Genomic DNA, 17,477 nt, shown 5'->3' with positions numbered 1-17,477 from the left:
GATGATGGCGGAGTACACCCCGGACGTGTCGCCAACTCATCGCAATGCGAATTCAGATATTTTTTTAAAAGTACCGTAAATATTTTTGTCTCCTTTTCAATATCAAGGGTCTAGATGTGGCCATTTACTCTAAATTGCCAGCTTTCACGTTTTTATCATCAAATAATGACCTAATTACATTTAAAAAAAAAAAAAAAACACATTTAGGTGATTATCTATCTAACCGGCTAAAGTGCTTTACAGTTTGCCCATACGGTGTCATGCATAGTCCAGCTGGTGGTTAATGACCATATATTGTTCATATCCTCCAGTATTATCAGAAGCACTGGATGACATGACAATCTTTTGGTCAAGGCAGACGGCCATCCTCCAGGAGTCTGGGTCTGCTCCAGGTTTCTGCTGTTAAAGGGAAGTTTTTCCTCGCCACTGTCACCAGTCACAAGTGTTTGCTCCTGGAGGATTCTGTTGGGTTTCTGTAAATTGGCTTAGAGTCTGGTTTTGACCAACTCTATATATAAAGTGTCATGAGATAACTTTTTGTGATCTGGCGCTATATAAATAAAATTTGATTGAGTGATTTGATTGGTTTTCCCCTGTAAGTCGCTTTGGAAAAAAGCGTCTGCCAAATGCATAAAAGAAAAGAAAGAAAAAGACATATAAGGGAAACAGAAAAAAGCAACTCAGTAAATAAGCAAATTCTTCAGTGTACTGGTTTTCAAGCAACATTTATATTTTGTTGGTCAAGTCATTTTATAAAGTATAAAGAGTTTTAGCAACTTTCTCAACCTCAGTAACACATGCACACAAAACACATACAGCAGAACCAAAGTGAGAGGTCAATTGTCAAATGTATTTGAACCATCATTGTTCAGCTGTCTAACTCACAGAGGGTCAACTTGCATACAGTCTGCAGAGGGGAAATGTAGCTTCTTTATACTTTGTACATCAGATTCTGGTATGAAACCAGGTACTACAGATCCCCACAGCTTGGCTCTTGATACATGTGGAGTAGACAAAAAGCATTAACACTTCAAGGACAATGAAAAAAGTTTTGCAAATAGTATCACTGTTGTGAAATAAACTGTAAATGAAGACTAAAAATAAGAAGCTTCACAAGGAGCTATTTATTGCACAGTTCTAAAGTATTAGGTCACATGGGTATTTATGATGGCATTCACTTTCTGAAATCTGCATACATGGTAAAGTTTGTGTGAGACATATTTACACTGAGATCATGGAGAAAAGAACAGACCTGTAAAAGATCACATAAAGGCAAAGACATGGTGGAATATCAAAACAATAAAAACATTTCATGAGAATTAGTGGATGGCCTGGATGTCCCAGATCATTAGCAGAAGGCAATGTTGGGGGGTGGGTTTGTGGGTAGATTAAAAAAAAAATAATAATAATCATAATAAAAAAAAACAACACCCCATTAGGCAGAGGAATGCAGGGTTCCTGATTCCCTGTCATCCCTCTCTTCTTCATCCATCTTCCGTCCATGCTTCCTAAAGTACTTGTAGCGTTGGACATACAGTTTTACAAGGTTGCTGACTTTGACCGGGTTGATCTCTCCAGTGCGGCTATGACAGATCTAAGACAAGACACAGTTTGGTTAAAGAGGTTTGCTTCATTTAAGGAACCTTAAAGTTTTGTTTACGTGGTGTAATTGTAGACTTAGGCTGATTTTGCTTTGACTTGAAATAAGGTGAAGGTGGTTATACTTGTGTGATTTCACAGCTCCAGATTTTTACAAGTAGCATGTTGTAGTAGTCTTAGTAATTACATGATCAAACAAAACAATTTTCAAGTTAAAACAGTGAGGCAAATGACATTATCATTACTCTATCACACAAAGCAAAATTAGGTAACGTATGGTCAAGGTACTGAAATCACAGATTTAGTGATTATCTTGTATCGCAACACCTAGCTACAAATGATACAAATTCAAGAGTTCAGTGATTGTTGAAATATGGTTGTTTCATCAAGACCCATCAGGTTTGCTGAGAGCTGAAAGTGCTGCAACATTTCTAGTTCCCTAAGCAGGAAAACCCATGAACATAGGTAGCTGACTATCTACTGCTCCAGCTGTGTTTTAAATAAATAAATAAATAAATAAATATCCTTTCAGGAAGTCTTTACTCCTACTGAACATTCATACCATAGGACTACAGTTAATTATTCTTTTTAAAAATGAAACAGGAACTTTTTTTTTTTCTTGCCATCTATTTCATATTCATTTCAAATACTTACAAAAATGAATAAATTATTTTATAAGGACTATAAAATATAGATTAAAAAATATGGAAAAATGCATTTTAGGTAGACATCAACAAACAACGGCATCTGCCCCCTACACCCACCACAAACCTGAAGAAACCCTAGGTTTAATATTTTTCTTAAGGGTTATCGTTTATATCTGACAGGCTTACCCCACAAAATTCCCCTACTTGGAGTGTTATCTTTATTAAGACACTGTATTGACAAAAATATTGAGCAACCTACAGGAGCTTTGATGACATCCTATTCTAAATCCAGAGGCATTACTATGGAGTTGGAACATCATTTGCAGCTAGAACAGCTTACAAAATTCTGGGAAGATTTTCTATAAGATTTTGTAGTTTATCTATGGAATTTTTTTTACCCCCTCATCCTGAATAGCATTCGTGAGGTCAAATATGGATGTTGGACGAGAGGCGTGGCTAAAAGGAGTCCAGTGGTGTTCTTTACGCCACTTGATCCAACACAATTTAACATATGGCACTGTGCATGATTTAAGGCTTACACGCAGCTGCTTAGCCATGGAGACCCACACCATGAAGTTTGATGCAGTTTCTGTGCTGATGCCAATGCCAGATGAGGTTTGGGACTCTGCAGTTATTGGGTCTGCAGAGTGTTGGCAACTTTTTCAGAGTATGTGCCTCAGTACACAGGGACTCCACACTGTAACTTTACATGGTTTGCCTGAGTTGTTCCTTAACACTTCCACTTTACAATAATACCACTTACAGTTCATTGTGGAATATCTAGAAAGGAGGACATTTAACTGGCTGGGTGCAATGGTGGCATGCTAATACAGTATCACCTTCTAACTCAGTACACTCTAACATGAACCTTTCTCTGACAAATAAGAGTAAGGGTAGTAAGACAAGTAAGAGCAGACTGCAAGGCTAGAATTTTGAGGCAATGGGACTGAATGAAACAAAGTAATTCCATTATTTTGAGGTTTGATCCAATACTTTTTTCATGCAGCGTAAATAGAATTAAGAACAAAAGTTTCAGGACAAAACAGTTTCTACAGACTCCCATTGAGCTGACTACAACTTTAACTCTTCAAACAAAGAGATTTATTCAAGTTATTTCTAGTGTTTTCACTAATTTGTCAGGGGAGCATAGGTCACACAAAATAGTGACTGTAGGCTATGGGAGCCATTTAGTTTGGATTTTGTGTCTGTAGAACTTTGCACAAACAATGCCTCTTGAATGTTCTTGTTGTATATGAAGACATTTAGAAAAAAATATATTATGCTCATTACAAGCCTGCAAAAAACAACAAACTTAAAGGCCTAAGACCTCAGATTGTCATCTTTTTATTCAGGGTAGGGGGGAAAAACACTCAAAACTATATTGATTTAACTGTTCCAAAAGAGAAACTTTATCTTGCTGAAATGCTTGACTGAAAAAATGCAGTAATTTATAATATATGTGTGAATACTTATTTAGTAAAAGTAATGAATACATCTTAATCTTAAACTCTTTATCTTGAGAAGCTCTATAACGTAAAATTTGTCAAATATCTGAGGGAATGTTGAAACTGAATTCAAAATGTCTAAACAATGTTTGTGTAGAATGTGCAACAGACCAATGAGAAGCAGCAAAGTTCCAACAATAACATTAACTGCTAGTTCACAGAGATTTACCTCAGATGAAACAGAGACTTTTTAGTCAAAGGGGGAACTGGGCACCTTTAAACATGTACATTATGAGTGAGAGGAGACTGCTGGACATGCAGGTGTGTCATGTTGAAAACAAGGGAAAAGTGAGGAGTTATAAAACCCCTCAGTGTGTCTCTTAATATGTCTGACAGCTGAAGTTACATTAGAGGTAATGGGAGAGCTGAAGGGGTCTGTTGTTCCTTTGTGCTGAAATTGTTGAAAAAGTATACGATATGAATGAGTGCACTGGTTGAAAGCACAAATTTCTTGACATTTTTAATGTATAAACTGTTTAATGAAGTCCAGTTTGTTGAAGTTAAAGGTGTTGGGTTCAGAAGCTCAACAGCTGAATGCCAGAATGAATGACAACATGCAGTCATTCCCTCCCATAGACTCACATTACAAAGATGAAAAAAGTTGAAAAAAAAAGTTAAAAACTTAAACTGTAATATGTTGAAAAGTATAAAAGATATCAAAAAGGTGAATAATAGGTGAACAGCTTAAAGTCTTGTGACTTGTGAGTCACTGCATCAGAAATCACACTATTATTTCTGGTTCATCCATGCTCTACTTTTGTGGAACATATGGAAGTTGTTTACTGACAGACATTTCAATTTTAACTGGCAACTGGTATTGCAACCCCTGAGTGTCTCATAGGTGACTGACACTGATCTCAAAAGAGCCAAAAGTTGGTACTCTTTTCTAAAAACTCCAGGTTTTCTACTTTCATGAGTTTTGCAGGCTTGAGGAGTGAGGTTAAATTGAGATTATTCCAAGACTTTCTAAATTTGTCACGACTACACCTACCTCAGGTAGATTTTTCTATTTGGTGAGGACAGACACATCATAGGATGCTAAAATCTTAATATCCCATTCATTTCGACATAGCTTGAAAGTTTGAAAGCTATTAGTTGTAAGCTATTAGTTTCACTGCATGCTTCATGTGGCACTAAAAACTTATACTCAAGCTCACCTTATGCACAGCTTTCCTCAGGATATCTTTGTATTCATCTTTGTTGATGTCTTTACGCTGATAGTAAGGTTTGATGGCAAGCTTCACTTCCTCCACTGCACGCTCTTGGGTGTGCAGCTTCTTCAGGTACTGAATAGTTTAGAAAACACACGATAAAGAATAATATTCATCCATATATTTGTTTAATTCTCTTGTTCTGCAGCTAAACCAATGACTTCATGAATGCTTTTGGTTAACAAAAACCTGTCTGAGTCATTATAATACATACTTTAACAAGGATAAAGGACTGAAGAGAACAGCAGAGTTTAATCTGGTCCCTGTTTCCTTTATAATATTGGGAAAACTAAAAAAAAACTGCCTTGTTGTTTTCATACGTTAAACTTTACCTTATCAGGGTCTTTGCTCTCATTATCCCAGCCTGTGTCCCCTGAACTCCCAGTTACTCCTGACAGTCCCACAGGGAGCATAGGAGGAGGTGTCTGTGCACATCCACCACTTATGGAGGGGTGAAGGTGAGAGGGTGGCGTTTTGGTGCAGCCAACCAGAGGGAGGGAGCTATGGAGAATGAACTGAGCTGGGCTGAGACCAGGAGGTGGAGGGAGCGAAGGAGGAGGAGGGATTTGTGAGGATGATGAGGAGGAGGCTGAAGAAGGAGCGGCGTGCTGCTGGGACTGATTCTGATTGGCCTGAGACAGGATCTGCACAACAGACAAATTAAAACATCTGCATGAAAAAAGTGCACGATGGTGAAAAAACTCTGCTCTTCACAGTTTACCACAACTTCAGCCACAAGATCTAAGGCACTGGACACCAAACTGTATCCGTGTACGAGATCAAACATAATCCCATATTCCATTTAAGAAACATCAATGAATTGAAAGGCAGAAGCTGATATACTTTGAGTGCCACTAAGACCAAGACACCCAGGCAACTGTAGGGACGTAACCTTAAAGCATTCCCTACTGGGTCAGTTACTGGGGGTGTTTTCAGGCATGGCATGTATCAAGCAAATACAGCATATACAGATGCATTTTTAAAAAATTTAAATATTAAAAATTCAGCTATTGTCAGGAGATTTTAGAGCATTTCATGTTTCTTTTTGACAAAGTCTATGGAGATACCAATTTCCTTTTCCAGCAGGATTTAGCACCTGCCCACACTGCCAATAATACTTAGTACCGGTTTCATATTACTGTGGTTGACTGGCTAACCAATTAGCCTGACCTGAACATTAGAGAGAATCTATGGGGTAGGCCTGCTGTCACAAGTAAGATGAGAGATGCCAGAGCCAACAGTACAGATGAGCTGAGAGAGCATCAAATCAGCCTGGACTTCTATAACACCTCAGCAGTGCCAGAGGCTGGTTGTCTCCGCGCCACACTGTTGGGTTTGTACACATTTTTCAAGGTCAAATTCAAGCCATTTTAAGGGTCATCTCCAATTTTTTCCAGCACAGCACCTTATTGCTGGGGTAAATACATATACATATCTACAGGGATACATACACTCATGATTATTTTGGTGACTTTTTAATCACAGGGATGTAGTCTGTATTATGCTTATAAACATCTAAAATTATGTTTCATAATAGCAAAATGTTTAGAAATTAGAGAACACAAAGTTTTATCCCAAAAAAAAAAGGGAAGCCACTTGGTGTTTTTCAGGCACAGACGCACAAAGCCAAAGACTAAGATAAAAAATTGACCTGGAGTTGACCTCAGAGCACACGCTAATGTTCTTTTTTGACATGAAGTTTTATTTTTACCTCCACCAAGTGTAACGGCAGAGGTTATGTTTTCATTGGGGTTTGTCTGTCTGTCTGTTAGCAAGATAACTCAAAAAGTTATGGACAGATATTCATGAAATTTTCAGAAAATGTTGATACTGGCGCAAGGAAGAAATGATTACATTTTGGTGATGATGGGGGGGGGGGGGGGGGGGGGGTTGTTTGTTCCTTTGTCTGTTAGCAAGATAACTCAAAAAGTTGTGGAAGGATTTTGATGAAATTTTCAGGAAATGTTGATACTGGCACAAGGAAAAAATTATTACATTTTGGTGGTGATCGAGAGGGGGGGACTGATCTGCCTTGGTGGAGGTCTTTTCTAGTTCAAAATGTATTACCCCTCTGTAAGTAGCTTTGGCCTGCCATCTAACCTGGCAGAATTAATATTAAAAATAAATAAATAAATCACATCACACAGTCATAATTGTAAGCATTTTCATGCACTTAAATTAAAATTCAAGCACTTATCAGACCTTGAAAATACAACATTGAAATTCAAGCATTTTCAAGGATTTCAAGCACCCATACGAACCCTGAACTTGTGTGTGAGGAGTTCCAACCAAGTATATGCTGCATAAATGGACATATTCTTCCAAAGTTGTCTGTAATTAATCCTTTGTTATTCTTATGAGATATTCTAATATTCTGAGATACTCTTATTTAATTTTCATGAGCTGCAAGCTGTAACTATCATGTTAATACCAAAAAGGCTTGACATGTTTTTATTTGTGATAAATCTAAAATGTGATATTTTCACACCTTCCCTGAAGATTTACTTTAAATAAAAGCTAAAGACAAATGGTTGATTTGTAGCATTCTCACCTGGCTGGTTGCTTGGATGAACTCTTGTGCTTTTGCCCTGCTGGCAATATTGGCTTCCTCCATTTTGAAGAGCAGGGCTGTCACTGAGAAGAATGATGTAGATGGTTAATTCAAGAAAGAGAAACCTACACAACATATTATTCACTGATTAAAAATAAGCATAAAACACCCACCCCTCCAATAAATAACAATGCATTTAAAAATGTGACAGAGTAAGCATGTGACACCAGTTGTAGTGAAATTGGAACATAAGTTGAACATAAGCCTGTTTTTAATATTTACTTACATACATCTGTTTTAATGGGATAAATTAATGGTTTAGAACTGAGGTATGAAATGGAAATGCACTAATAAAAAAAACCTCTACTCAGCACTCCTTTAATCCATAGGTCAGTTTTACTCTTGGTGCCCAGGTTTTTGGTTCATCAGGGCCTGAATCTTTTGCTCCACCTAAAGCCTGTATGCCTTAATTAACATCCTAGTAAAATTTAAAATAGGGCTGGGTACAATAAATAGTGACACCATTCTGTAAGATTTTTTTTTTTTTTAAATGTCACTGTTTGAATATTTTTAATATTTCCTACCATAGATGTGCTTTTTAAACTTAGCATAATAAAAGGAAAGAATGGTACAGCTGTGCAATCATGTTTCACTTCTTTCAGATCTTCTGGTTAATAATAACTTTTATTTCACTCAACTGGGGCTAAAATGGAAAAAGAAAAATTTATAAATCAAAGATTTCAATCCCGCAGTTTCTGTATTAAGCACCAACATCAGCGTTTTAAAATAACATGCTGCAACTGAAACTATGCTTGTAAGTTTCTACAAATGTTTCACTGAACATGCTACTCCAATAACACTTCAGATGAGTGATCTAGATGAACAGAATATGGAACACAACTACATTATATTGTTGAATGTATTAAACATGTAGAAGTGAACATTGTGCTCAGCTGGCATCACATTATATGACAGTCACCAGTTGGTTAGTGTCAACTTGTTTTTAACTGACTCCCAATTTTTATCATGGATCTCCTCTTCTTTTTAGCTATATCACTCAGCACCAATTTCACCCAGCAATAAGTGCTTAAAATTCACCTTTTAGGGAATTCAAATATAAAATAAAACATTTTATCTTGCATATCCGTATGCTATTTAATCTGTGGCCATATTGTATAAGCAAAACGAGTACATCACTTTGAACTGTGGGACATTGTGAAATAATTGCCAGTCATACGTATAAATACTAGGGGGGACTCACATGCTAGGACTCCTCCAGTTGTGCAGTCCACACCAGTCTGCAGACTCCAGGGGAGGGCAGGAGCTGTTGGAGGAGGAGGAGGAGGAGGTGGAGGCGGTGGCTTACTAGCAGATGAGGAGGACACAGAGGAGGACGAAGGGTCAGATGAAGACATAGGTAAAGAAAGAGAGGTGAGACCACAGGTGGCTGAAGACGATGAGCAGGGAGGCGAGGCCAAAGATTTGGGTGCGTCATCTGGAGGAGGAGGCTTGGTGGTCATGCCAAGACTCATGCCCTGGGGTGTGGACACGCCTGATGGACTGACCGGTGGTAGAGTTGGACTGGTTTGGGTGAGACATTCCTCAGCCATGAAAGAAGGCTCTGGTGTTTTACAGCTGCTGTCCACAGTCTGAGAATCTGGCGAGGACTCCCTGGTGTCTCTCAGAGGAGCCATAGAGGGGGGAGGAGTGTGTGGTGGTGACGAGGATGGTGGGAGTACACTGGTGGAGGAAGACGAGGAAGAAGAAGAGGAGGAAGAACAGGGTGCAGGACCAGCTTGCCCGGTATGTGGACTAACAGACTTGCTTCCATCTCCAGAGGCTGACTGAACTTCTAACGAGGTTCCGCCCCAACCCTCAGATGTGGGTTTTGTCTGACTACTATCTCCAGCCTTAAGCCCTGCTGTTCCTCCTTTTTCTCTTGACTTCTTGGCCATGCGACGGCGACGCTTAGTTGCCAGAGAGGAGGAGGGCGGGGAGGCAGAGGAGGAGGTGGATGTGATGGAGCTGGGTTTTGTTTTTTTAGATTTCAGTTCTGCAGGACTGGCTAAAGAGGATGGTGGAGCTGCCATGCTGCTTCGTTTAACCATACTGCTCAGATCTTTGCTGCGCCCACCCAGTGACAATGGCTCAGAACACGGTTTGAGGAATGGAGATCTACTCTCATTGTCCCTGCAGAAAACTACTGCAATTGAGCCGCCCACTACAGAACTTCCACTGCCCCCTCCTGCCCCTCCTGGCCCTAAGAGGTCCATGCCTAGTTTCCCAGAGCCCACTGAAGTCCCTGTGGTGCTGCTGACACCCTCTCGCACCAACACAGACACTTTGGACTGAAGCTTTCCCTTCCGATTTGTGCCGCTGTCCTTCTTAGATTTTCCAGACCGGCCCAAATCCTTTCTGCTGCCTTTGTCCCGCTCTTTGTCCTTGACTATCTTTCTGTTTCGCTTCACTGAAGGTAGGCCAGATGAGACTGTGGCAGAGCCTGAAGTGACCGACATTGAGGAGAGACATTTGCTTTTGGTTCTAGTGGAAGAGGATGAAGAGGATTCAGACTGACCCATTTTCTTTATTGTACAAGATTTCTTTTTCAGGTGGTGCCTTCCTGTCTTGGGGGTGGTTTTAGTTTTAGGACTGGGTAGAGCTGGCTCAGGAGGTGGGGCAGTTGGAGGTGTGTCCTCCAAAGATGGGTAATCTGAATCCAAAGCTTCACCATCCAAAGATAATACATCTAGATCTAGTTTGTCTGAATAGCGGTCTGACTCGTAGCTGTGATATCTAGGTGGTGACAGAGACTGTGATTGGCTGCGACAACTTCCCCGGTCTTCGTCATCTCGAGTAGAACGCCATTTTCGCTTTTTCTTCCTGCTGTGCGACTTGTCAGAGTCTTGTATTGGCCTATGAGGAGAAGTTGTAGAGAGTCTTGGGGAGCCAGGTACTGTAGTGGTGGTTGTAGTAGTGGTGACTGTGATGGTTCTCTTGATGGCAAAGAGGTCAGAGCCATTAAGATCTTGGATAGACGGTGGGACAACAGGACGTCCATCACGTCGGCGTTCCCTGTCACGCTGTCTGTCTCTATCACTATCCCTCTTTTCCCTGCTTCTTTTGGACCTTTTGGAACTCCTGCACTCTCTGCTACTAGAACGTCGTCTTCCCTTTCTTCCTTCCTTTTTTCTTGAGCTAGACTCTCTATCATCTCTTCTACGGCTGCTGGTTCGATTGTGATCTCTTTCTCTGTCTCTGTCTCTCCCTCTGTCTCTGTCCTTGTCTCTGTCTCTGTCCCTATGTCGTTCTCTATTTCTGTCCTTGTCTTTCTCTCTTTCCTGGTCTCTGTGTCGTTCTTCAGATGGGCTGGAGAGGGAGCATCTGGTGTGACCTCCTCTTCCTGAAGAATTGTGGGATTGTGACGTCTCTGGGCTGCTGTGTCGTCTTTTCTTCCTCTTCCGGCTACTGCTTCTGCTGTTCCTCCGACTTTTACCCTCTTTTCCAGTCTTTTGCCCACGCTCCTTCTCTTTGCTCTTATCCAGTCCACTCTCTTTGTCCTTCCTCCTCTTTTTTCTCCTCTCCTCCTTCTCTCCTGCTTTTCTGTCCTTACTCTTCTGTCTGTCTCTGTCCTTTGAGCTCTTGGAGGACTTGCGGTTCTTGCTTCCTTGTTCCACGGGCAGTGCAAGGGGAGAAGAGGGGGGAGAAATTAGGGGATGACTGGGAGGTGGCAGCTGAGGAGTGAGAGGGGAAGAGGCAGGAAAAGAGAGGTATCTTTCCTTCCGCCTGCTCACCAGCTTTCTTCTCAGGTCTTCCACTCCTACTAAAGGTTCATCTTCAGGCTCCCTGTCCACCTCCCAGTTGCCTTCAGCTCTCACAGACACAAAACCATCCCCATCTAACACCCGGAGAATGCGCTCTGGTTTTGAACCGAAGAAGGAAACACTTGGCGAATTCAAGGGGAGGATTTCTCCACCTGGCCTTTTATCTTTTACCTGGCCATCTCTGTCAGTAACCCCAACTATTTCTCCCTCCTCTATTTCAGAATGCTCAGAGTCAGCACTGTCTCTCTGCTCTCCAGATTTGGAAGAACTACAGTCTACTCTCCTTCTCAGAGGGAGCTGGGTAGCCAGAGAGGGGGTTGGTAAGTCTGTCAAGATGTCAGTTGAATCTGGAGGTACTTCTTCTTTCTCCTCATCATCATTCTGTCTCTCTGTGTTTCTTTTCATTTCCCTTGATTTGGTACCCTCATCACTGATGTCTGATGCTGGAGAACCAGTGGGGTCAAAGGGGTCATACTTATCTCCTTCTTCTTCCTCCTCCATCTTTCCCTCCTTGTCACCCTCAGTTGGATGAAAAGGATCATACATCTCCTTTGTCTTGCCCTCTTTTTCACAATCTTCACTCAGGGCAACAGAAGTATGGATGAAGGATTCTGAAGAGACAACTTCGTGTGCAGGTGCCGAAAAAGATGCTGTTGTAAGAGAAGCTGACGTGGAGGACACCCTGGCCTTCTCTATCTCTTCAGTCTGTCCTGTTACATGGTTTTGATTAACTGTTGAGTTGGCACACACGAAGGAAGATGTAGAAATAGGTGAAGATGTTCGAGAGCAAGGAGAAGATGGAGACAAGGAGGGGGAGCAGGCAGGTGAGCTCCTTGCAATCTCTGTAATCCCAACTGGCGATGAAGAGGCACCTGACCTCCTTCTGAAATCTGAAGCTGGAGTCAAGTCCATGGGCCAGGAAGACTGGTTGAACACACGTCAGATGACCAGTGATCAGACAGTGGGATCAAAAAGTTGATAGCAAAAAGTAAGGCCACACTGCGGGAATGCAATCAAGAAAGAAACCTAGAAGAAAAGAAAAGACATATGAAGCAAGTTAGCCATTTAGTATTATAAAAGTCCATGCCTGGCTGCTGTCAAAGTGATTGTAATGTTGAATCTTTCCTTTGCACTGCTTTTTTTCTTTAAACCTAAATTCTCTTTGCCCATATTTGACATTGGCTAGCATTGTTTGAGTTTTACTGCACCCCGCCTGGAAAGAAGATGATGGCGGGAAGAGGAATTAAAAGGCAGATGTTTCCCTGAACAGTTTCTGTAGCTCATAACCACATAACTACAGTTTAAGATATTGTGTTTGTTATCCGAGATCATGGGAATTCATTAGTTATGGCTAAATTTCCACTTGTTACTGTGAATCACTACATTCCTAAATAAAATTAGAGGAACAAATGTGATGTTTTTGTGATGTGATGGGATGTTTTTCAAAATTGCTCATATCCTGTGTAAATTAAAAATCAACCCAGTTGAAAAGATCTCAAGATTAGGAGTGCGACAAAACATCAATATGGTGAACTATCGCGATATTTAATCTTCTGATAGATTAACGATGCGCTCTTGCCATGTATTGTTTTTTAAATTATTATTAAAATACAGCAGTTATACACTTCTTTCATCATTCCTCCTTAGTGAGTCGAATCATCATTTTACATGTCATCCAGGGGGCGCTCCTCACGCAAGTGGCTGAAAATTGGGCCGAAGTCACAGAAGAAGAAAAAACAAACAAAGGCGCTAATATGGCGGACTTGAGTGGTGAAGTTAAACTGAAAGATGCACAGGCATCATTTAAATCTGAAGTGTGGACTCACTTTGGCTTTTATAGTGTGGATGGGACAAAGCTGGATAAGGACTGTGCAGTATGTCAGAAATGTCTCACAAAAATACAATACTACTAAAACTAACAGAAAGAACGTTTTAATTATCTCACATTATTTTCCAATGTTTAACTTCACCTATGCTTTTCTCCTTTGAGGTCAAGTATACTTACTTGCATATTAAGCATAATTAAACTATAGACCGATGCCACATGATGTCACGGGTCATGTGATTTATGTTTACGTGGCCATATTGGAAGACAACCCACAACCTAGAAAGAGGAGTGCCAGGCTTGTTAGACAGATAATTGTACTTAATACTTGTAGTCATGGTTAACTTTTGCACAGTAATAGCCTGCTCAAACAAAGCAGGACATGGTGAGAAGTCTTTCTACAGGATCCCCTCTGTTTTAACCAACCAGGGAGAAAAATATAAGGAACTCAGTACCCAGAGACAGAGTACCAAGTATGGTAGTAGACCTACAGTCACCTGTCTGCTGTATATTACATATAACCATTAAAAGTGGTGAACAACAGGGATGCAATGGTACAGATTATCCACGGCTTGGTACATATTGTGATTCTTGGGTCGCGGTTCGGGCATGAGGGCCTGCTGGGGCCGGATGCAGAGCCCGAGCTGTGTGCCAGGCCCCAGGGCTCAAACTGGGCTGGGTGCGGGGCACAGCTCTGGCCGGTGTCTGGTGTTCTGGCTCGACAGGGCACCGGCACCAGCTGGCCTCTGCGTCCAGTGTCCTGTCCAGCCAGAACACCGGCACCGGCTAGCCTCTGTATCCGGGCCATGTCGTGAACCATGACTGAAGAGCCACAACAGGTGACCGTAGGTCTACTTTGTGTGGTGATATCGGTATGAAGAAAGGTTAAAAAAAGATGTGTTTACGCATCTAAAATAAAGATTGTTTTGGTAAGTAATATATCTGAAAAATGTAAATGTTATAAATTTTAGGTGTTCCTGCTCCCACTCAGCACATGTCTTTTTAAGGGTCAAACCTATCAGTCAGTTACTCACAGTTTGAAAATAGTCTTCCATATATACACAATAAACTGTCACTAATAACCCATTTAAAATATCCTATCACTGATAAAGCAGCTGCTAAACACAGTCTGTCACTCTCTTGCCTCCTCTCTTGCCCTCTAATACGGCGGCGTACATATTTACTTCCAGTATTGATGACGTAGGTGGCATTGGTCTATTAACAGACATATAATACAGCGTGATAAAAAGGCAACACAATAAACAATAATATAATGAACTGCATTCTATATGCAATCTGTGTGACAACTAATTATCATCTTAAATTTCAAATAGCCCTAGATGCCATGTTACATAAACCAAGGCTTTGTTATATTTTGTGAACTTTGTTAAAATTACTTTATTCAAAATTTCCCAAATAAACCTTCTGTCCCTTTTTGGCTGTGAACAGCTATCACTCACCACAATACATTTAGGTCTGATACTCTTATCCATAGAAACTGAGACTTTCTACAACATGTTTCTCTGGCCGAAACTCTTAGCTAAATTGCTGTAAAACACCTAGCTATTTACCATCATGTACTGAGTAACTGTGAAATCTGACTCTAAAAACTGTGGCTGCCTGGATCTCTTTAGAACAGGGGTGTCAAACTCCGGTCCTTGAGGGCCAGTATCCTGCATGTTTTAGATATTTCCCTCTGCCAATACACCTGGGTCAATTAATGATCAGCGCATCATCATGCTCTGCACAAGCCTGATAAAGATGTAATGCCTTCCAGGAGTGATGAAAGAGGGAAACATCTAAAACATGCAGGATACCGGACCTCGAGGATCGGAGTTTGACACCTGTGCTTTAGAACAAGTCAAGTCAGAACAAGATCTAGTCAGTATGCATTGTGCTGCAATAGTCACTCAAGGCATTTTAGGCGACAGCTGGGAATGATTTTGGCTGATTAATCAGCTTTTGGCTTTTTCCTGTTTAGGACACCTTAAATCACCATCCAAAAAACTATAATTAAGTTTTAAAAAATCACTGTAGCAGTTTATCGAGTTGGTAGTGATTTGTATAAAGTCTGTATGGTTCGTTTACCAGATTTCAGTCTGAATACAGGAACAATCATACAGTCAGATACAAAAAAATCTGAAAGACAAAAAGATAAAGACTTAAAATTTTGAGTTAACACTAAAAGGAGTAATATTTTGGGTTTTTTTATGGAATTATGCATTTTAAAACATTTCCACGTGGTCTACATAAACGGCAAATGCTATGGTTGGGTCTGAATTCTTTATTAATTAAACTCCACAGGTCCATCTTCAACCCTATTTCTGACTAATGACACCGAAAAGGTCGTTTTTAAATCCCTTCTTAAAACCCATCTTTTCTCCTTGGATTTTGTAACCATGTGAAATGTTTGAATGTATTATTTTTATTCTATTGTTTTATTTGGTATTGGTTTATTGTTCTAATTTTTTGTTGTTTTTAAAATTGTACAACTCTTATGTTTTTTTTTTTTTATCTATTTTTGTATTTTATACTTTTATTTAGGTTTTATTCTTCTGTACAGCACTGTTTTCTTTTTTTTGTACAATTCTATGTCTTTTATATATTCTGGCATTTTATTCTTTTCTTTTGGTTTTATCTGTTCTTCTGTACAGCACTTTGGTCCAATGCAGTTGTTTCAAAGTGCTTTACAAATAAAGTTGGATTGGTCTTCAGCGCTGGCCCTTTAAATGCAAATGAGCCACTTCATTCCCCACCCCCTCCAGGTTGTTGACTGTGCTGCTGTGTCCTGTTCAACCAACAACTGAACATTTTAGGTAATCAGCTCTAAGTTTGAGCATATTTTCAGTACAGACTACAACCGCTGCTGCTAACAAACAATTATGGTGTAATCGGAGAAATGTTCCTCGGAAGTCTTGACCTTATATGTGCAAATGTCGTGACGTAACTAGTTATAGACATAAATTAAGCAGGAATTAAAACTGGTTGTAGAAATCCACTTCATTTTTGCTAAAAATGAATATAACGATAGCTTTACAGCACCTGGAGGATTCAAATTCAAACTCTTTGAACCATTAGGGTCCCAAAATACACAAATAAATGTACCAAAGACTAACAAAAGCGGGTTTAGCAAAATAAGACCCCATTTAACACTCTTATATTTTCGTTAAGGTTCATTAGTCTTAGAATTCAGAATAGGATCCGGTGCTAAATTTCAAGCCGGCACTAATCACAGAGACGGAACAGGCAAATGTCCGTGTCTTATTCTATAACAGAAACAGCAGCAAGACTGTCTCCTCTAACACAGAGGGGCATGGCTTCTTACAGCTGGTCGTGAACGGTTGCCGGTAATATGTGGTCAGGCTGATACAAAGCTGCTCTTCAGTATATATATCCATCTACAGTCCATTGTTTTTAATGCCTATGTATCCTCGAGATTTTTCCTATTCCACGTTTGAACAATTCTACGTTCTATTTATGTTTTAAATTACTAAATAGAAAACAACGAATGCTTGGTGTCTCTTCTACACATTCTCGTCTGTGACACAACATTAGCCGTTACGTTTAGGCTCAGGGTGAATCAGACCGGCATTCGACTTTTTGCCAGGACATCTCTAGAAACTACAACTATATGTGTTCCAGCTATGTCATAACTCACAATTAACTTGGACAGAGCAAATAAATCACACCTTTAAAATGATGTATCGACAGCAGAATTTCATTTAGCAACAGTGTAGCTTAGCCTAGCTAGCTTGAAGGAGCAAGAACTGTGTGCAAAAGAGTTACCTTCAGACTGGTACTCTCTAGTATCAGAGCAATGCCTTGATCCTGCAGTCAACGAAATCGTTCTTTACGACACAAACACTAATTTAAAAAATTTAAAGCACTGACTGATTTTAATTCGTTTTCAAAGCGTAAAGCCAGCTTCCATCCATCAACGGCCGCCATTTCCTTCCCTGCAAAGCGTACGACAAAGGATGATGGGAAATTGAGTTTTACGTGTAAACCTGGTCAGCGTTTGACTCACTCCTTTCTCCATTCATCATTATTTAGCTCAGGGGTCTCAAACTCATTTTCTTTAACTAGCCCACAGGGCCCACATTCAGCTCGATTTGATCTTAAGTGGGTCGAACCTGTAAAATAGTAGTAGTAGTAGTAGTAGTAGTAGTAGGAGTAGGAGTTGTAGTAGTTTATTTCGAGCACATAGAGTCATCAGATAACAAAGAATCATACAACATGGTCAAAACAAATAAATAAATACATTTTTTTTGTGCTCGAAAAGGAGTGGGAAGAATTATAACTTATTGACTCCCACCCC

The 17,477-nt window shown here is 40.2% G+C and overlaps 1 protein-coding gene across 1 annotated transcript; it reads right to left on the bottom strand.

Annotated features, from left to right (window-relative positions):
• Positions 1 to 709: 709 nt before the first annotated feature.
• On the bottom strand, positions 710 to 17,119 carry scaf1 (SR-related CTD-associated factor 1). The gene is made up of 6 exons (XM_030141506.1): positions 16,946 to 17,119; positions 8,775 to 12,360; positions 7,514 to 7,596; positions 5,295 to 5,606; positions 4,909 to 5,037; positions 710 to 1,594 (listed from the first exon to the last, which is right to left on the bottom strand). The coding sequence occupies exons 2-6, from the start codon at positions 12,244 to 12,246 to the stop codon at positions 1,436 to 1,438; spliced, it is 4,155 nt and encodes a 1,384-aa protein (XP_029997366.1). The 5' UTR covers positions 12,247 to 12,360; positions 16,946 to 17,119; the 3' UTR covers positions 710 to 1,435.
• Positions 17,120 to 17,477: the final 358 nt, after the last annotated feature.

This window comes from Sphaeramia orbicularis, chromosome 8 (assembly GCF_902148855.1).
Source record: "Sphaeramia orbicularis chromosome 8, fSphaOr1.1, whole genome shotgun sequence".
Taxonomy (NCBI): domain Eukaryota; kingdom Metazoa; phylum Chordata; class Actinopteri; order Kurtiformes; family Apogonidae; genus Sphaeramia; species Sphaeramia orbicularis.
Note: the sequence above shows the minus strand (reverse complement) of the source record. Positions and strands in the feature narration are given on the sequence as shown.